Consider the following 20,312-nt stretch of genomic DNA (forward strand, 5'->3'; position numbering starts at 1 on the left):
TTTCTGTTTCAGTGACAAAGAGAAAGTTAAGTTGGCGGAACAACTTTCAAACAGACTTTACATTATGTCTGTGAGTAAGAATCTATTAGCACTGCAAATAATAAGTGATTAGTTAGTTAATCATGAGCATAAGAGATAATAATTTTAACAGACAGCGGTTTACAAAAACATAACATCTTTATTTGTCGATAATGAAACACTTAATTCAAGCTTATAAATAATATCAGAAAGTGTTTTTGCTCTGTTTGGCTCTGTCGGCTTGCCGTAGGGAGGTGGAGTAGTCACGTGGTCAGATATTGTTATCGCGGAGTTCCTGGAACAAACAAAACAAATGACAGCTGACCAGCGGAATGGACGATCGCCGCCTGTCACCCGCCGCGACGTGTTGAAATCTCATGTTGACAATGTCAGCGACCACACGGAAACCACGTTAGAGCCGCTGGGGGATTCATAACGAAGGAGGAAAGGCAGCGGAGCACACAGACAGTTAGCCGCTAGCTTAGCTTAGCCTTGGCAGGGGCGTCCTCTTCGGGGGTGGACTTTCGTTTTCTAGAAATGTGTTCAGTGTTTACGCTAACCTCCATGCTAACACCGATGCTAGCTGCTGCCTTGCTGTTCTCCGGCGCTGCCTCTTCTCAGCGGGTCTTATCAGAGGGGTTTGTTTACAGACACTGACCGTGTTTATCTGGACACCGCAGCCTCCAGCTGCTTATCACAGGAGGCACTCACTTACTGCTCCAGCGTGTTTATTATGGTGGTTATTTGTTTATGTGAGTACAGCACATGTACTTTATATGTGAGAGACCTCGGTCCGCTGGATGTCAGTGGGATCTGACGTGCGAGGAAAGCTGGGATGAACTTTAACTAAAGATGGAGGCTGTGAGACCAAAGAAGACCAAGGCCAAAACCAGCGGAAAGTCTCAGGTGATTAAACCAAGTTCTTTACACTCCTTCTTCACTTTCTTCTTCACTCTCCTATTGGTCTGGTTAATGACAGGACCCTCCAGTCTATCAGAGTCAAACATACAAACACAAAACAACTCAGAGTAACCTATCCAACTTTTATACCTTGAGAAATTATATCTTATTATATCTTCATCTTTGGGCCCTAAAACAAAAAACAACACAGCTGATGACTGACACATTGTGCTGATACCTCATGACTAACTTTTTTTTGCCATTTTCACCGCGATAATTGCGCTTTAGTCACATTCCGTTTGTCACAGATAGAAAACTACAGCAGTGGTGGAGTTGTTATTCGCTTGTCAGGTCATCATGAAGTGTCACCAAAAAACTGGATGTAGGTTGTAGTGGGTGTTGCGGTTGTGAGAGAGATCAGTAAAATTAAATAAATACTTTTTTGTTTTTGTATTCCAAGTTCACTTTAGAAAACATGTAATTATTAATTTTTCTAAGAGTTTTGTTGTTTTGGATAGTTGCAGTAATGAAAGTTTGTAAGGACTTGTTTGGTGAAATGTAAATAAAGATGTGATAAGGAGATCAATAGAAATCAATAGTCCTGATCGCATTTCAAAGAAAATGTCCTTATCTAATCATGTTTGAAATCTTTGAAACCAGGATTTCATGAGAATTACCATTTTATTGTCTTGTGTTTTCAGCTGATCCGGAAGCAGAGGCAGTCAGGGGAAGAAAAAAGAGCCACTGCTCCTTCAGCAGTGTGTGATGAGGCCTCCACCACTGGCTTCACTGACATCCCCCTCAGTCTGCCCTACCAGGAGCCAGAGGAGAAGCAACAGGAGCCTGCTCAGCTCCCTGAGACCACAGCACAGCGGGTCCATCTGCCCTCTGACAAACAGAAGAGCTCCTCGTCGCAGACTTTATCCGCTTCTGTGTTAACTCAGACTTTACAGTCAACTCTCAGCTTGTCAACAGAGACGTCACTGAAGGAGTCAGAAAATGAGAAAGATGACCATAACAGAGTTGCAGCTCAGGCGGCTGAACTTCAAGCTGTGCCACACAGCACTGAGCTGGCAAAAGAACCACAATCATGGAATCAGCCTTGTGCTTCAACTCAGTTTGAGGTTCCAAGTGCCCCTGCCCTGTACCCATCTCTTCCTGCACTGGAGGAGGGTCCTGTGATGCAGCTCAATGTGCAAACTGTGAAAAATGTTGCAAAGGGACCTGCAGTGCTGGCGCTTCCTGAGCAGGAATCTTCTCCTCCGAGTTTGGAGCCTCTGGAGTCTGTGGCTGAACTTTCCAGGAGCAATCTTTACCCAGAAATACCCAAGACAGCTCCAGAAATTCAGGTACTGTCCCATACCAAAATAATACATGAAACTCTACAATGGATACAGACTGAATGTGGTTAGTTAAATAGTTTATAATAAATGTGCCTGTTTGTAGTGAAACACCTCAGTATCACAAAGTCATGATTTTTTATCCGTCAACCACAAAGATAAAATAATAATTATAATCTCAGTGTTTAATTGTATTGTATTCTCTGTTCTCATAAAAAGACATTTAAACAGATTTCAGAAACAAAAAATTCACAAAATATGTATTAACATGATAATAGCCATCTTTATGTTTATGTCATGTTTACCGGGCGGCTGCAAACCAGAAGGTTGGTGGTTCGATCTCCGGCAGCTCTAGTCTGCATTCCGAAGTGTCCTTTGGCAAGACACTGATTCTTACAATGAACACTTAGTGTATTGAGTTGAAACAGGTTGAATTCATATTTTCTCTTTTGAAAGTTGCTCATTAGATGAAGTGAACAACAATCATGTCTGTTTATTTGGTCATGGTAACAACATTATCAGTGATTTTTGTTTTAAGAAAAATCTACACCTACAACATTGTATCAGTAAATATCAAAATTAAAGTACTTAGTCAGAATAATGTGATGTATGATGGGTCAGTATTGCTCGAACCCCAAGTGTCTTTGCAAATTCACATCCGTTGATTTGGAAACTGTCCTCGTGTTTTTTCCTTCTGCAGCCATTCTCACTGGAGCAGCTGAGCGTGTGGGAGCAGGGTGGAGGTTTGCGAGCGTGGTTAGAAGGTGTCGAAGTGTGTGCAGCCCAGTTCTGTGCTCTGGCCCGGCAGGAGAACCATGAACTTACTGAACTGCTGCAGAATTACTGGCGCTGCCGCAGACAGCTGACCCAGTCTCACACGCAGCTACACACACAGACGTCGGACTGCAAGAGCACGCAGAACCGACTCTGGAGCTTCAGAGATGAACAGCTCACACTTCAGGTAAGATACAAATATATATTAAAGAACTGTACTGATCATCTGCTGTTATACCACCTTTAATATGAGTTCCTTCCCCACAGGGTGTGTGTGCGGACCAGTCTAAGGTGTGTGGGTACCACCGCTTCCAGCAGGCGGATTTCAGTCAGAGTGTGTTGGCTGAGCTGAGCAGACTGTTCGAAACCCGCAGTGAGCTGCTCCATCAGAAGGTGGCGCTGCATGCATATACTGCCCTGCTGTCACGCCTACAGGTGGAATCCTACTTGTATCGTCTCCTGAAAGGTGAGAGACTTATACATTACACTTGCCTTGAAGTAGCAATAACATGCATGAACTAATGTTCAGTGACGACACCACATCAGTTTGTTCTCGTTTATTTTTTGTTTTCAGATTGTTCTGGCAGCCAAACACAGCCTGGTTCTCTCCAAACCCTGAAAGAGGCCATCAGTGTCCTGTTTAGCTTCACACGCAGAGTCCTCGATGACACACAGTTCCAAACAGACATCCATCACTGGCTGGAGAGATTGGTATTCACACACTAACCACATTTCTTACTCCATCTCCCGGCGGTCGAGGTATCTTGTTGGTACGTTTGTTCACGAGGCTCTGGTCCACTCTGCAGGTGGCCGTCCTGCTGCATGTTGGGGGGTCAGGAGAGCATCTGTACCTGCTGTGCCATCTTCTCTGCTGTCCTGCTGGAGTTGGGAAGTGGTCTGCACCCTTCCTTCAGGTTATTGATTTATTGTTCTGTTGTTTAGTTCCATACTTGTGCAAACAGATGGCTGGAGTTTTCTTTTTTTCTGCCTCAGATTCAAGTTTTTGGAAACACCTGTGGAGTGCAGGACTTTATGCAAGCTCTGGCCATCCTAATGTCACCTTCCAGGTGAGTTCAGAAGCCCCTTCAACAAAGAGTCTTTTTTACCTACTCAATTTGAACTTTCCTTACAGGTTTAAGATTATGGTTTTACATGAGAATCCAAGTCATCCTCTCAGAGTCTTGCAACCTCACAGCTCTAACCAGCGGCTTCTCTGTTTATAATCAGACACCGTGCAGAGTTTCTGGGCCACATGAAGCCATGTGAGAGTCAGAGCTCCTCAGCTTCTGGACCTGAGTCTGGAAACTGGACCCTCGTGGACGAAGGTGGTGAGGAAGTAAGTGTAGGGAGGCAATGGTTCCATTCTGAGAAAATAATGAAACGTAAAAGTTTGTATACAAGATAGAAGAAATAAAAAGTTGATAGTAAAAAACTAAATAACCACAGTCATTGTGAAAAATATATTTTTGTTATTTCCTTCACCGATTGTGATTAAGTTAAATGTCACTGTAGATGATCATCTTTAAAACAGAATGTTCTCGTTTTTGTTCTGATCTGCTGAGTCACATTTGAAGCTGTTGGATAAAAGTGCCAAAGGAGCACCTGTGGTCATTTAAATATCAGTCTGCATTTTTAAACCACGGCTGCTGCCATTACTAAGTTGTTGCTTAGGAACCACTTGGTTGGAAGACACCGATATATTGGCCTAAACATATTTAAAAATAGAGGATGACTGATTTTCCTAAATTAGATCAAAAATCCTGTCATTTACTTGCACTAACCTTTCACCCTCTGTGTTTAGGACGAGGATCCAGAGAGCAGCTGGCTGCTGCTCTGTGAGGAGGACCTGATCTCCTTGCTGACCCAGTTCCCCTTCCAGCAGCTCTACTCACACATGCTTGGCATGAGCAAGCAGGGTACAGTATTCTGTCTGTCCTTCTGTCTGCTGGTTTGAAACACTCACTGTGTGAACTGACAAACCCCTCTGTTTCCAGGTGTCTATGAGCCTCAGGCCTACTCCAGTCAGAAGATGATGCGTGTGTTTGCCTTTGCTTCCTCTCTCATCGAAATCCTGGCGCTCGGACTTCAAACCTACAACAGAGCGCGATACAGACAACTGGTCAAACGAATAGGACACATCATACGGTCAGTTCCTGCTCACACAGCAGGTTAAAACACCATTACCATCAAAAGATCCATGACATTAAAGTCTGTGTTGTTTGTCTTCTTTCCTCTCCCGCAGAATGACAGTGTGTTATGTGAGTGATCACTGGGCCCAGTATGTGACTGTGGCTGGTGCAGCTGGATCCAGCTCTCATGTGCACTCTCTGTCTTTGGACAAGCTGCAGCTGGAATATGATCATCTCTTCCTCAGAGCTGTTTTACATGTCCTCAGAAACAAAAGGTGATGAATTGGCCTCGTGTTTACACCTTGACTGTAAATCATTCACTTTGTGGACTTTTGTATTTCTATTTTGTTGTCCTCTCTCACAGGTTGGGGATTTGGTTGTTTATGTCTGAGATGCCGTACGGGACTTTGTCGAGCTCAATGCTGTGGAAGGTGCTTTACGTCATGCAGAGCGCAGAGACAGCAGGACAAGGAACACTCAGCGCTGCACCTGACACACACACCTGCATTCAGTCGCTCAGAGGTAACAGCACGCACACTTAACCTGCGCAAAATATAATCTTTAACCTAAAAATCGTAACAGTCACAGGTGTTACAATGTGACACAACAATTTCCTGAACATATTGAAAGCTTACTTTTTTTCAATTAAGAAGGCAGTTTTAAAACAACACCAAATCTTTTGCATTGAACTTTTCTCATATTACTTCAACTCAATTTAACATTTCACAAGACATATATGTCTGGGATTTTGTGGAGCTCATTGTTTTGCAGTATATGCCACCAAACTCTGGTATGACTTACCGGCTGAGATCACATTAGTACTTTTAAATCTTGCCTAAAACGTTCTTGTAAAAAAATCTGTGGGTGAATTACATTTTTATTTTATTTTATTTTAGTCTCCTGTGAAGCACTCTAGAAATTAAGCTTATTATTATTTAAAAAAAATTATTTGGTGCTTTTGCTGCATTGTTATAAACGAACGTCTCTGTCACAGACCCAGAGCACCAGGTGAGATTTGAGCAGTGGCTGTGTGAGGTGAACAGCTCGGACGGAATCTCCCTCCTCACTGCACTAGCGCACATGGCTACACCCACTCAGCACTGTGACCCCACCTTCATCACTACAATCACTCTGCTGATTTACCAGGTAGGGAGTGGATGCAGCCTGAATTATACTATAACAAATGTCTATAAGCCATTAAAAGAAAAATCTGATGTTAAACACAACAGATTCTGTCTCAGTTTGACATTATTTATACACTAAATTAACATACTGGAGCAAATATTGACTGAAGGAAAGACTTTGTGAAACATCATAAACCTGAATTTGCTGTATGAATAATGGATCTGTTGTTTTTATCTCAGTTGTTTTATATGAAAATTACATGAAAATAGATTAATCCACTTTCATCCACCGTGAGTGTAGAATAGAGAAACAGATACAGTTTGAAGGATAAAGTGATTAACACTGGTTCAGATTCATTACCCTGTCCCCTTGGATACAAGACATATAGTGGCTAACTTTTTGTTGACGTCTCTTTTCTTGTTTTTTCCTCAGGTGGCCTATGTGAGCACATCTACCAGAGAAATATACTCTAAGGTGGGCAGGGAGTTGCTGGCTGCCATCGCAATAGCCCATCCCTATGTTATTTCTGTGCTCCTGGAAAAACTCAGAGAGACGATACAGACTGTAGGAATGGTCAGTATTACTATTCTATGCAAGTGGATGTGTATTTATTAGAAAAATATATAATGTAATCAGTCTTTCTGTGTGATTTGTGTGTGTCAGGTGGCTCTATACCTGTGTAAAGAGCTGCCCCTGAGACTGTGGCTGCCGCTGCAGGAGGAAATATGTGTGATCGGAGCCTGGCTGCTCCATCATCCTCTTTCTGCTGTGGAGAACCGGCTGGCCTGTGTTATCCTGGAGGGTCTGAACTGGGGCTACGTACAGGTAGTGGTCGGAGCATCAGATAATACCTTCCTGAGAGTCTTGACAGCACAGTTGTGAGTTTGTAATGAAACAACTAAACCTGTTTCCTCTGGCAGGATGGCTCCTTGGCCCTGTCTTCGTCTATCCACAGTGAAGTGGCTCTGCTGGTGGCGGAAGCTTATCAGAAGTACCTTACTGACAAACCATACAGTGGCCTCATATCAGAGGGCATCAAACAGGTGACACGTCCGCTTGTCAAACACATACATCTAATCTGACCTTGGCTTCATTCATTAACATTACTTTACATTTCCTCTCCTCAGGTGTCTTACCTCGCCAGTGTCCTTCGTCTGGGTGTATCGGCCGAAGCATCCTTCAGTCAGTGGGCGTGGCAGCTGCTGTTAAGGCTGAAGCTCCATGGCAATGATCAGAGTCCTAAAGGAGCCTGGTCAGTTCCTGCTCTGGCGTCCAACCCACCTCCAGAGCTGACGCACACTCCCAGCATGCATCCTGTTGTCAGGGCTGTAAAATCAGGCATCCCAATTGGATGCTACCTTTCCATTGCCATGACAACCGTGGGACACAGGTTTGTACTTGTACTAACAGGATATTTATGGCTGATTTGCCTGTTGAATTTGAATTAAGTTAATATCCTTTGATTTTTCAGCCTTGAACACTTTTGTACTGATGGAGTTGGTCTGTTGAAGAGTCTGATTCAGTCTCGACACCTGAAAGCTGCTGTGCATCTGCTGGACAACATTCTACCCCCAACGTACCCGCTCAGCTTTTACCTGCTCAACAACTCTCAGTAAGACGGAAACACCTTTTTAAACACAGCCCACAATAAAACCAGAAAGAAAGGTATTAATTATATCAGCTACTGCATCTCACTTTCACTTGTTGTTGTCTCTACTCTCATCCTACTGTTAATGGCAGGTTTGTAAGTTGTATGCAGCTGTTCCTGCAGTACGACAGCGTGTGTCCTCAAGGTGTGACGCAGCAGGTCACTCACCGGGTCGCACCGCTGCTCACAGGAGCCACCTACGGAGACAACGTCAGACTGCTCAACAGTGTCATTCAGGTTGGTCACTGAGAGCTTTTGATACAAAAACAAGATAATTATTAATATCCTATAATGATTAGAAGGACGAAATAACCTGTACAATTATTGTCCTTTAACTACTGTTCAGTCAGAAATAAAGGAAATATTGATCTGGGTTAAATGTTTTAATTAACGTCATTTTGTAGGAATGTTGTATATGTTTTCTTATCTTATACATACTCTCCAAGTCAAAGATGACACGTTAAGATGCTTTTATCTTCCAGAGTCACGTTGGGGAGAGTTCACAGCCCGGTCGTGTCGGACCTGCAGCAGTGCTGGAGTTTTGGGTGGGAATTCTGACTCAGCAGAACCTGTGGTACCGAGACAAAACCGTCCTGTTCCTCATGGATCAGATCTGCTGTGCTGCATTCACACACCACCAGGAGGAATGTGTGCAGAAACTCCTCTACCAGCAGCACAAGGTATTTACTCATTATTTTATAGTATTGCATTATTTTGGGACTCTCCTTGGTCACAAAGGTCCAGACGTATGATTTTATCACTGTCAATTACCTCATGCGATTGGTGGGTTACACTTTACAGAAAGAAGAAGAGCTTAGTGGTGATTTATGCTAAAAAGTAAACCTAAATATTGTAATGTTAAGCGGAAACTAGCAGGCTATCATTGATTGACAAGTGAAAGGTTTTCATCACGTCGCCTTGAGGTAAAATGCGCTACTTATGAAGAAGAACAGTCACAGTGACACCAGTAATGTTTGTAATTTTTTTTCCATTTTCATACCTCATGCAGAATGCCTTGGGTTACCATGGAGATCGGGGTCTGCTCTCCTCTCTAGTTGGCTGGATAGCTGGAAACGCCACACCCTCCTTCATAGAGGGCCAATCCCTGAGTGCAGAGGTAAAGTTCCCCAAAGCGCAGTACAAACAGTATGAGCAGGTACTGAGGCTCGTCTCAGTAAAGCACTCTGTCCTGAGAGACTGTGTGTTTTGTGTGTTTGTAGGTCTGGTTCGCCTGGCTGGTGCTAAACATGGAGGGAGTGTTTGAAGAAGATTCTCAGCTGAGACGCTGTGTTGAACATGAGCTCTTGTCAGAGCCAAGCATCTCCCCAGAACAAGCCTTAAAGGTACACTGACAAACACACAACAGTTATACATACTTTATTACTTTCTTGCAAAGACAGTGTTCACAGCAGTATCATGGTTGTGAGTAGTCTGGTCTACTGCTGGTTCATGATCCTGGGTATTGTATGTAGCTGGTGTTAACAGTGTGTTTTTGTCTGAGCCAGAGGGCGCAGCAGAGGCTGAAGTTGCCGGTAGCCCCATCTCTGCAGCGGCTGCAGGTGTACCGCTGGGCGTGTCAGGCTTTAGTCACGCCCCCTGACCACCCACTCCTTCCTCTGATCTGGCAGAAGTTCCTGCAGCTCTTCCTCAGACAGCCTGGGCCTGAGTACGGGTAAGATGCACCCACAAATATTACTACTCCTAACCAGAGAAACCAGGAAATAACCATGTGCCTCTTCCATGTACCTGTTTGTGTATGTTGTCCCCCAGGCTTGCTGCAGGCGGATGTATCGGGCGAAGGTTCTTCCAGGCTTCATCTCATGCGGCGTTGCTCAGAGATTTGAGACAGAGAATACAAGTGGTGTCAGACTTCCATCATGCTGCTAGTCAGGCCCTCAGGGTGCCCCTGCTGCACACACCCTCATCAGACAGCCAGGGTGACGAAACCCCCGAAAACCCCCATCCCCCTTACCTCACCTCTCCTCAGCTACACACAGAGCTGGTCAGGTGGGTCTCTCATGCTTAGACTACATCCAAACATTTGTATGTTTACAGGGTTTCAAATCTCAGCTGATTGGTTGTCTGTAGGTTGTTTGGTGTATTCGCTGTGTGGTTGGATGACGAGACTCTGCAGAAGCAGGAAGTTTACATCCCCTCCCTTCCTGCAGAATATGAACCTCACAGACTGGCACAGGTCATGCAGCGGCATCAGGTAGGGGATATGTCTTATTATTATTATGTGTTTGTATTCACAAATACAAAATACTGTATGTTAGTTACTCAAAGAAGCTGTTGTTTGTTATATCATACCGCTCATTTGCGTGTTGTTCTGTTGTTTTGTAGGAAATGTGGCTTGAGTATGTTGACCAGGAACGTCTGCAGTATGATGAGAGGGAGGTTTTGTCTCTGTGGGAGAAGGTGCAGAGTGAGCCAACGTTCCTACAGGCTCAAACCCCCGGTTTCACTGACTACACCAGCACCAACAACGGTACAAACCTTAAACACACGAAGTCTTAAATCTAGCAGAGGTTCATATGCTTTAGAAATATTGTGTTAATAATATTTCCCTAGCAAAAATAACAAGTAACTAAATAATAATTGCCATTTCTTCCTGTTTGCATGAAAAATATTTTTTATTTAGTTTTTCAGTTGTTTTAAATTGTGCTGTGTGTGCAGCTCGGGAGCGTATCCTGTCCAACCTGCAGAAGCATCCAATACCTCGACCAGCTCCAGAGCTGCAGCAGCAGAAGGCTCCAGTGGCTGAGGTACCAACCACCTGCTTCACTGACTCTAAAGGTGCTGTTGAGCTAATGAGGCAGGACCTCTGCATTCTGCAAGACCAGGCTAGGTATATGGACATCATACACACATTATATCATAATCAGTGTATACATGCATACACATTGTTTGTTTGTACACACACACAAAACATATGTTATACAAAGCCACCCTCAGATTCTGAAATTCTTGGTCTTGGTGTCAGGACTGCAGTGGCGAGTGAAGCCCAGCAGGTGGCGATGGAGCAGGAACTTCTGGAAAGCCTCCCTCTGCTGTATAAGAACCGATCAGAGCAGGTCACCATGGCCCTGGAGTGTAAAGGAAAGGGAGGGATGCCATGCCAGGGACCTGCAAACATCACCGTCACAGTACATCCACTTAAACTGCATATTTTTCACATCATGAGATACCACTGTGAAGTCTTTGCCATGGTTTGTTAATCTGTGTGTGTGTTTGTGTTTGTGTATCCACATAGTGTGAGTGTGTGCAGAGACAGGAGGCAGTACAGACTCAGATAACAGCCCTGCGCAGGGACATCAAAAAACTCCAAACCGACGCCATGGCTCCTCCTCCTCAAAGTCTGGCCCAGGCTGCGGTTCACACTGAGAACTTTATCACGTCAGTATAAACAGATTCTTCTACATCACTGTAAAACCCATTTGGGAGAAAAAAAACAAGTGCGCTATTTGATTAAAATAGGTTGGTTTAACTACAGTGTGATGTATAATTATGTGCTCAGGGCGCTGGTGAATATGTACAAGGCACAGAAATCTCCTGTGGTGCAGCATGTCGGCGTGTCAGCCTTTTACCAGGTGGTCTCCTTTGTGTGTGAGGACACACTGCGACATCCCCCAACACGCCAGTACCTCTCCTCCTGTGTGGAGATACTGGGACAGGTGTGTGTGCACACATACACAAGACTATTACACATATGTGCTCCACAGCGGCTCCAGTAGCCTTATACTATCACAAACCTAACAACAGACCCAAAGCATTGTGTCTTATTGAATCAGAAATGTTACATTTTAATATTCTGGCTCCCTGTTATTTCTTAGTAGATAGGACATCTGCCCTTGAGACTTGACAAGCAGAAAGTAAAGCATTTGAGGCTGTCACTGTACGTTTGGGGAAACCACATCATATGGATATAGACAGCCTGTTTATTCTGACTCATGCAGGATAGTGTGGCAAACCTTCGTTAAAACCTGGTGTCAGGGCAGAGTAGGACAGGTGCTAACTGGAACACAGACAGAAAGAGAAAGAGGACTTACAGATAAGTAGAGTACAGATGTGAGCAGAGCTGAATTAAATCTTATTTGTGTGTAGGTGTTTATCCAAGGCAACGCAGACGAGTGTGGTCGTGTCCTGAAGACCATCCTGGAAGAGCGGCGTCTTTGCCCCCTCATTTCCCCCTTCTTCACCCCTAACACAGCACCCGATCAGCTCGTCTTCCTCTACCAGGATGTGGTGACGTCCCTACACCTCGACAGCGCTGACGTCATTTTCATGCTCCTCACGAAGGTCAGTCCAGACACAAATGCAACACACTGAAGAAATATATTCTGTGCATCTACAGTCATCCAGTTACAGCAGCATCTTCCACCTGCAGTTCGACTTGTACCAGTGGCTGAGTGAAGCCCATCCTGTGTTTTCGGAGAGAACCCGCTTGCTGGAGTTGATCCACGGAGCTCTCTGTGTCTGCGGCAGAGATCCGGAGCCCGAATTTCTCATACCTTTTCACCTTTTCACCAAACACTGGACGTGGCTGCTGCGCCACCATTTCCCTGATCACTACAGTGACTGCCTGCGTCTGCTTATGACCAGTAAGAGCGTGTGCGCGTGTGTGTGTCTGCAATCATTATCCAGGTGAATTAATGACAAAATCATTAATAAAGGAAGCCACAACTTACTAACTCATCATTTACTCAAACATCCTTGCTGATTAAACAACACACAAAGGTTAAACCACATCAGACTAAACACGAGCCCTGAAGGAAGAATAACTGACAGAGAATTACTTGAGACAAATCTGTCACATTCAGGAGCAGCGTTTCATTGTCTTTTATGTTGCACGTTGCCTGTTAAAGCACTTAGGGGCTGCTTTGATAAGTGTTCTTGTTCCTCCATCAAGTGATTCAGAGGAAACACATTCATCCTCCTCATAAACGCCTCCTACTCATCTTCCCACCAACAAAAGATTAAATAAATTAATGAATGTCATTAGCTGAATCATTCCCTCAATCTACGGGATCATGTCTGAGATTCAGTATTTTATATGAAGAATATTGGTCATAGAAGTTTGATGTGCAACTTCTTTAAAAAAACGAAGTTGTTCTTTAACCTCACCAGGCTCGTCAAACCAGTTACTGAGTCCAGAGTGCTGGAAGGTGACTCTGCGAGTGCTGGGCTGTTTGCCTCCATCCCGCAGCTCCAAGAGCAAAGCCGAACAAGCCCTCGGCACCCCCGATGGCCCCGGCCGTGCTGCTGGGGCCCAAGCATCTTCCTACAGATCCACCGTCAGCCTCTCTCCTCAGCAGGTAACTCATGCTAATGTTGCTCATATTAGATTCAGTCTGTGGCCCTCGAAGAACTGTAATAAACATGAGCAATCGTGTCATTTGGACTCAATCCAACAATTCTGTTTTGTTTTATTGGTTGCTAACAGGTGGACGAGACAGTTGACTGGCTCAGTGATTACTTCCTGCGGAGTCGTCTCAGTAAGCCAGACCTCCGCAGCTTCGGACTCTACTCTGCCTGGACTCCGTACATCACTGAGGTCGTTTCCCTCTGGGATTATTTGATTAGTTGTCTAATCAATGTGCAGCTCAGTGCCTGTGCCAGAGAGTCAGTGGGCAGCAGCAGAACAATGAAAGGTAAACACCAAATGTCAGCATCCACTGATTTCCACCTTTTGTTTTGTGAATATTTCTTTATTGTTAGCTGCCATTTTGACAGAGAAATGTCTCTTCCATTCTCACAGCTCTGCAGGACCTGCACAGTAAGATTGTGAAGTTATTCAAGCCGTGGATCTTTCCTGTGGACACAGATGACGGCGGGTAAGCATTTACACCTTAGCTGAGTTATAGATGGTGGAAAGATGTGAGACAGATGTAAGACAGACAATAGAAGCTCCAGAGACGGCAGCAGATAAAAAATCTTTATTGTCCTTTTTAGCCGATGTAATCCTTGTTTCTTTTACAGGTGAAGAGCAGATGTTGATCCTGTTGTAGTTGTGTTTCCTAATGAACCAACTGTGAGAGATTATTCTATCCATGAAGCAAAATCAAAACGCAAACATGACACTGCTCAGAGAGAAGATTAAATGTTTACTGATGCGTGTGAGGAATGAGTCATCCATGTCCATAATGCAGCCAGAAGTTTGTGCTTTGATTCCCCTGGTTCATGCAGAGAGCAGTTAAATGCTTTCAAGTGCAAATGAAACAAAGACAATGTCAATATCAGTGTTTCTTTGTCTCAGTAATCTCAGGTGTTACCCGTGGCTGGAGACCGATGCGAGTGCAGCAGCCAGTCTGGTTGGACTGTACGCTCAACTCACTGACACGCTGCATCACAGATTCAGAGGTGGGACCTCAGAAGTGCCGCTTTCACACATGAGTGACTGTTCAAGTGCTGCTCTTCTGTGTTGCCTGGGCTGTTCAGGTTATTTTTAACGTGCATGTGCTGGTACGTTGCAGATCGTCTGCTCCCTGGTCAGAGAGGGGCTCTGTGGCTATGTATGATGCAGTACTGTGAGAGCTGCACCTCGCCCCGAACACCCGAGTACCTTCTCTACCTGTACCACACACACCTCCACAGCCTGCCCTGGAGACACCTGCACCCTGACACTCGGATCATGGAGCAGCTCTTCAATGTGAAATACCCCCCCAACACTGCACACTGATCTAGACATTCATTACACAGGGGAGCTTGTTAATTTGAGACCTCGGTCCTGGGCCTCACGTCCTATTATTAGCCTCGCTTCACGTAATTTTAGACTCAACATCCTGTTCCTAGACACAGGAGCCACGTGGGTCCCACATGCCTTTATACAGGCTACTATACACGTTTTCAAAATATTTAATGTTATTAAAACGAAAATAAAATGACAAAGACGATGATTAAAACATACCAGAAAAGGTACAGAAGTGAGCCAGAGGAGGTAAAGAGAAGGCAAACTGCACTAAGTTTACACTTCACCTCACACTGTACAGCCACTAATTGGACACTGAAGCATGCATTTTTAATTCACATGCTCTTTTAAGATGGACGTTTTATCTTATCTATTATATTAACAATAGACGGGACTCAGGGACAATGTGTCTTTTCCTTTTAGTTTTTGTTTGTGAGATCTCCTCTAGTCTTTTATCTTATTTAGTGATCCCAGGGAAACAACATCTCATTCTGCCTGCACTACTGTTATGTGTCTGGTAAAATGACAATGAATTCTGATTTGATTTGAAATTTTCATCTCTCATTCCATTTTATTTCTTTGTTGAGGTCTCTTCAATTAAGTTTAATATGTTTCAACAGATTTATAGTCCAAAAACTTCAAGAGCTGGATTATCAATTTAGTCATACAGTAAATGTACTGCTTATAGTCGGACATAAAATGGATCATCGGACGTAATAAATATTCTGAGTACAGTCATTTGAGAGTCGAGAGGATTGATTTGTCTGTAGGTTTGTGTTTGGACTGCAGATTTTTGTTTATTTTCTCGCCTTGCTCTGTCTGCAGGTGGAGAGAGGAAGTCCCAAGAGCTGCTTCTTGTTTATAGGAGAAGTGTTGTGTGGGGTGAACTGGATCAGCGTCCTGAGTGACCACTTACAAACACCTTCTGCATCCATAGCATATCCAGCTTTACCGGAAGCGCACCCTCAGAAGGAGTCACACACCATGTTAGTCTATCTGCTCTACATGCTGGTGTTTCTGGCAAAGGAGGAACAGCTCCTGAGTCAACAGGCGAGTCCAGACGATGTTAGTTACAGGCTCGGACATCTTAGTTTTCTTTCACTGATCCTCCAGTTTCTCTCCTCCTCTACCTGCAGGACTCCCCTCTGCTCGGCCTGTTGGTCCAGTCCTCCTCTCTGCCCTGGCATCAGCTGGACCTGTCCTCATACCAAGGCATTCTGGGATATGTCAGCACCCACTACCCCCCCTCTTTGCTGCTCAGCACTGAATCTGCCCCTCAGCTGCTGTTGAAGTCACTGCGCAGTGCTGCCGGACTCCACCCTCTCTCCAATGAAGCTCCACACCGGGTGAGACAATAAAGTGCTGTTTGTTTTACAAATGACAGATTGATCAATGTAAAGCTGTAAAATCCTGACAAATGTTGCTGATGTAGAGTTATACTATACACAGGGCAGCATGGTGTTTTTGTTTATTTGATTTTACCAACTTCATTCTGAGAAATAGCCTCAAGATAGTAACTACTAACTATAGTAAGAAAAATATGCATGAAAAGCTGTGGAAAAAGATACACTCAGCATAAACCATGATCTGTTTTTCGTCTGTCAGGAGGAGACACCGAAGGCCGGAGCATACGTGTGCTGGTGTGTGCAGACTTTGACGACTCTGGAACAAGGAGGCAGCATCCCCCTCAGCAGCCTGGAGGCTCAGCTGGAGACTCTTCTGGAGGGCATCGTCACATTCAACCCACCAGGTGAGATGTCCTCGCTGTCACCTTTAACAACACGGCCACACATGGAGCAACCCGATAGCGCTCGTGCCACATGGGCAAAAATGCACTGAGAAGCAAGTCTGCAGTTTTACTCATGGACAGCTGGAGTGAGAAAAAAAAAAATTCCCACCCATAAGTGATCATCGTTTATCCACATTTTTCCTTTGCAGACACGGATTTGGAGCAGAGACACATGGCGTTCTGCAGCCTCTTCAGCGACACCCTGGCTTTGCTGAATGGCGTTGGCGTTTCAACAGGCGAGGCACTCGCTGCTCATGTCATTACCTGGCTGGACAGGAAGGGGAGGGGTTTCCCTATTCTGCCTCTTCTAACAGCTTGCACGCGTTGTCTCGCATCAGTACGGCACATGACACGCATCATGGAGGCATCCATCACAGCGTACTTCAACCATGGTAAGCAAAGTAACACCAATGTTATTTAACTGAGGATTAGTGTTGTTTGTAGAGTTGTTGCCTTAAGTCTTTGTGTGATTTCTCTACTGCCAGCAAGCCAACTGCAAGTTGACCAAAAAGTTGGTTTACTCCTTTAATTTTCTCTCTTTCATATAGACTGTTAAATGTGACGTCAATGGTTTAAACATTTCTCCTCCCACTGTCTGCGTCTTTGTTTCTACATGTTAAGCTGATGAGGAGTCTGTAGGTTGGAGTCCCGTGTTGGCATCGCTGCAGGTCCCTGAGCTCACTGTGGATGACTTCCTGTCTGAGAGCCAATCAGGAGGCAGCTTCCTGACGCTCTATGCCTTCGTCCTGCAGCGCCTTATCTCTGAATCCACAGCAGCCAATGAGAGACGGACTCTGGCTCTAATTAACTCATGGACCATTCAGGTCTTCCCAAGGTTTGCCCCGCCTCATAATCTAATTTCATGTGGCTAAAATGTCTATTATTTAGTTTTTCCAGATTGTGTTTGACAATATGTTGCAGCTTGAGTTTCAGGCATAGTAACCAGTATATGAGCTGTGATGTCTTCTGCCTGTGCAGTGGTCCAGGTGACGAAGCCAAGCTGTTTCTCTGGTGGCACAAAGCACTGAACCTATCAGTGGAGCAGCTGCAGCCACAGGCCGGCCTGACTGAGGTGTCGGGAATCGTCTTGGGTCTGTTGAGGTTGCAAACCAGGCTGCTTCAGCTGGGAGAGGAAAGACTGAACTCTGGGCTGCTGGGTGCAATTGGCCTGGGAAAGAGGTCTCCTGTTTCTAATAGGTAGGTTCACATGCAATTTTATTAACAAACTGGAATGGTAGAGCGCATTCCTCGGCCAAGGCCCAACAGTTGCCTTAAATTCAATCAAGCTGCACCGAATTTCAAACACTCATAGATATCAGTTCATGGGTCTGATTATTTTCATCAAGATCCACAAATTATTATCTGGGAAAATGTGGGTTGAAAATCCTCAGAATCTTAAAGAAAGTGAAAACAAATTCCTGGCTCTGCTGTCGATCCGGATCGGCACCAAAATGTAATCAACTGACGAACAAAGGGACGGGGGTGAAAACGTAACCTCCTTGGTGGAGGTCATGAAAACACCTTTAGGCTAAATAATACTTGCCACTGTTGATAAACCAGCTGTTAATGTGTATCTCCTGTACGTCCAGGTTCAGGGTGGTGGTACGCAGTCTGGCAGCGTTCCTGTCAGTCCAGATACCATCAGAGACCGAGCTTCGACTCGAACCCACCAGTGACTTGCAGCTCTCTGCGAAAGCACAGCAAGTATGCAACACAGGCTGCAAATACAGTGTTTTAATGTTCTACTCTGCAATTATCTCCTAAAAATAACTTTGTGTTTCTCATGTTTTTTTTTTTTTTTTCGTGAATGCAGACGTTGGGGATGTTGGAGGCGATGTGCGGCAATAAGCAGTACGCCGAGTTGGAGGACTCTGTGAATAAGGCCGTCCAGTTCATCCGCTACCCAGGACACTGTCTCAAAGATGCACCCCGACTTCTGGCCCTGCTTGCCAACCTCCTGTACCCTGAACTCAGATACCTGCACATTATCCGTTGAAGTTGACTTAACCAGACACGTATGCTGGAGATCGAGAGGATGTTACCTTTCCGTGACAAATACAGTGACAGTAAACGTCTGCTCTGCACAGACACAAATCATGCTGGAGCACAAAGTTTCCAAGTATTTGCACTGGCACTGAAATGCTTTTACTATTATATCAACAAGCGCAACAAGAGCAAGGGCTCTGTGAGACAGAAAGTGACTGCTCATCAAAGCTTTCTGTGCATTCATTAAACAAAAACATCTTTTGCCCGATAAAGTACAGACTACAGTGACGAACCAGCCAATCAGGAGCACAAGAAATGTCATGTGCTGAGCTCGGACTAGTTCTCACACGTGTCTTTTCTTCCCTCATGTTCATGCTTTGTTGCTTTTTAAACAAGTTTTAAACACCATCCGTTCTGTTCTTGATTTGAGAGAATGTTGCACATATTTATTGAAGCAGAATTCACGAATCAGAATTCAGCTCCGTGCTTTAGGTGTCAATTTCACACCTGTACGTGGAATCTCACAGAAAAAAGTTGAAGGGTCCACAAATTATTTGGAGGAAGTTGACGGACAGGTCTTATAGGCTTATTACTTTAGTAGTACCTTCTTAAAAGGGGGAGGGAAGGAATACCGGGGGGGGGGGGGAGAGCTGTTTGACTAGGTTCAATGACTGAGCTACAATCTGAAACATCTCCATCCTTAGTACTGTATACAGATCAAAACAGTGGCTGCCTGTATGAAGTGAAGTGATGTTTAGTTCCAGAACATTTGCCAGTATTATGTTTATGTTCAGCCAATAGTGCTTTGCTTGTTTCTGCCAAAGACATTTTGTTTTTATCTGCTCAGATGCTTAAACCCTCTTGACCACGTGCTCACCACCTGTGTCTATAAGGTTCAAAAAGCACACACACTACATAAATACACCAGAGAATACTTACAAAGTGCTACACCACTCGGCTTCCTTATAAAGTAATCTGTGCCCTGTGATACAAATTACTAATTCCAATAGAATTAGTAAATATCTATATCTGGACTTGTATAGACGCATATAGTGGCATTTGAGGATAAAGGCAGAGTGTAATCTAGATTGAGCTGACTGTACGTCCAAAATTTCATATTTTAATTACCCCATGTCATTTTACCTCCTTTGTTGCTCTGTGCCGTCTCAATAATAACTCTGCTGCACCTCTGCAGCCTGAAGCTCGCCTTATTGCCTGTGTTATTTGGTGCCTGTGAATGTCAGAGGCGTTTCTTTTACATGAGTCAGTGAACAGGAATGGGTCTGTAGGGGCTGCACAAAAGAAAAACAAGAGTTCAGTAAAGGAGAAACTCAGGGTCTCACAGCTGGTATTTAACAATGCAGCTCTGTGATCTTGGACCATATGTTATACATGGAGAAGCCTCTCAGGGAGCAGGAGGGCTGATCTAAAACACCCGGGACAGGTCACATGGGCAGACACCTAAGTGCTGAGACGCTCATGGATTGAGACGTAAGGAACAAGAGCCAGACAGCGATTGGGGACACAATGCACTGAAATCAGTATTCTCTCTGCATAATGCTGCAGATGGTCAGATTGATTTAGAAAGCTTCCTTGTGTGAGAAGCCTGTTATGACAAGTGTTTGCTAGAAGTGTTCTGACTGGCATCCGCATCCTGTTGTTCTCTGCATCTTTGTGAAAGTACATGTCCACAGCCGAGAGAGGAGCTTTTACAGATTGTTCAGGGGGAGGGCTGTAAAGAAATCTGTGTGTTTTTGTGTGCATTTCTGTGTGTGTGTGTGTGTGTGTACACATACATCCAGCATCCTCATTTGACACCACCACGTCTGTCCTCTCTTCAGGCAACAGTGGTCTCTATGGTTACGGGAAGGGTAGAAGTGAGAGAGGAGGTGGAAAGGACGGGGTGTTTTGAGGC

General features: G+C 44.6%; 1 protein-coding gene across 3 annotated transcripts; it reads left to right on the top strand.

Moving 5' to 3' along the window:
* The first annotated feature begins 534 nt into the window (after nucleotides 1-534).
* epg5 (ectopic P-granules autophagy protein 5 homolog (C. elegans)) lies at nucleotides 535-18,862 on the top strand. 3 transcript variants are annotated; one of them, XM_034594647.1, is made up of 46 exons: nucleotides 535-656; nucleotides 781-924; nucleotides 1,620-2,267; nucleotides 2,959-3,219; nucleotides 3,300-3,498; nucleotides 3,607-3,743; nucleotides 3,839-3,946; nucleotides 4,026-4,099; nucleotides 4,260-4,368; nucleotides 4,834-4,948; nucleotides 5,027-5,177; nucleotides 5,275-5,436; nucleotides 5,526-5,683; nucleotides 6,156-6,307; nucleotides 6,719-6,859; nucleotides 6,950-7,111; nucleotides 7,207-7,329; nucleotides 7,414-7,676; nucleotides 7,758-7,898; nucleotides 8,027-8,171; nucleotides 8,417-8,614; nucleotides 8,944-9,051; nucleotides 9,155-9,277; nucleotides 9,440-9,606; nucleotides 9,705-9,941; nucleotides 10,023-10,146; nucleotides 10,278-10,422; nucleotides 10,611-10,782; nucleotides 10,918-11,080; nucleotides 11,188-11,330; nucleotides 11,452-11,608; nucleotides 12,039-12,233; nucleotides 12,322-12,535; nucleotides 13,062-13,249; nucleotides 13,378-13,585; nucleotides 13,693-13,768; nucleotides 14,191-14,294; nucleotides 14,408-14,583; nucleotides 15,448-15,672; nucleotides 15,759-15,968; nucleotides 16,228-16,372; nucleotides 16,561-16,803; nucleotides 17,033-17,246; nucleotides 17,390-17,608; nucleotides 18,001-18,115; nucleotides 18,225-18,862. In XM_034594647.1, the coding sequence occupies exons 2-46, from the start codon at nucleotides 871-873 to the stop codon at nucleotides 18,405-18,407; spliced, it is 7,755 nt and encodes a 2,584-aa protein (XP_034450538.1). In that variant the 5' UTR covers nucleotides 535-656; nucleotides 781-870; the 3' UTR covers nucleotides 18,408-18,862. The 3 variants fall into 3 exon arrangements, with proteins under 3 accessions (XP_034450538.1, XP_034450539.1, XP_034450537.1); XM_034594648.1 differs by having other exon boundaries at nucleotides 654-924; nucleotides 1,620-1,838; nucleotides 1,872-2,267; XM_034594646.1 differs by having other exon boundaries at nucleotides 654-924.
* The last annotated feature ends 1,450 nt before the right edge of the window (nucleotides 18,863-20,312 follow it).

Source organism: Hippoglossus hippoglossus, chromosome 9 (genome assembly GCF_009819705.1).
Source record: "Hippoglossus hippoglossus isolate fHipHip1 chromosome 9, fHipHip1.pri, whole genome shotgun sequence".
Taxonomy (NCBI): Eukaryota; Metazoa; Chordata; class Actinopteri; order Pleuronectiformes; family Pleuronectidae; genus Hippoglossus; species Hippoglossus hippoglossus.

Coding starts and splice junctions, on each gene's coding strand:
- epg5 (XM_034594647.1), top strand. CDS start 871: ATGGAGGCTGTGAGACCAAAGAAGACCAAGGCCAAAACCAGCGGAAAG. Junction 9,942..10,022: donor CTACACACAGAGCTGGTCAG/GTGGGTCTCTCA, acceptor GGTTGTCTGTAG/GTTGTTTGGTGTATTCGCTG. Junction 15,673..15,758: donor AACAGCTCCTGAGTCAACAG/GCGAGTCCAGAC, acceptor CTCTACCTGCAG/GACTCCCCTCTGCTCGGCCT.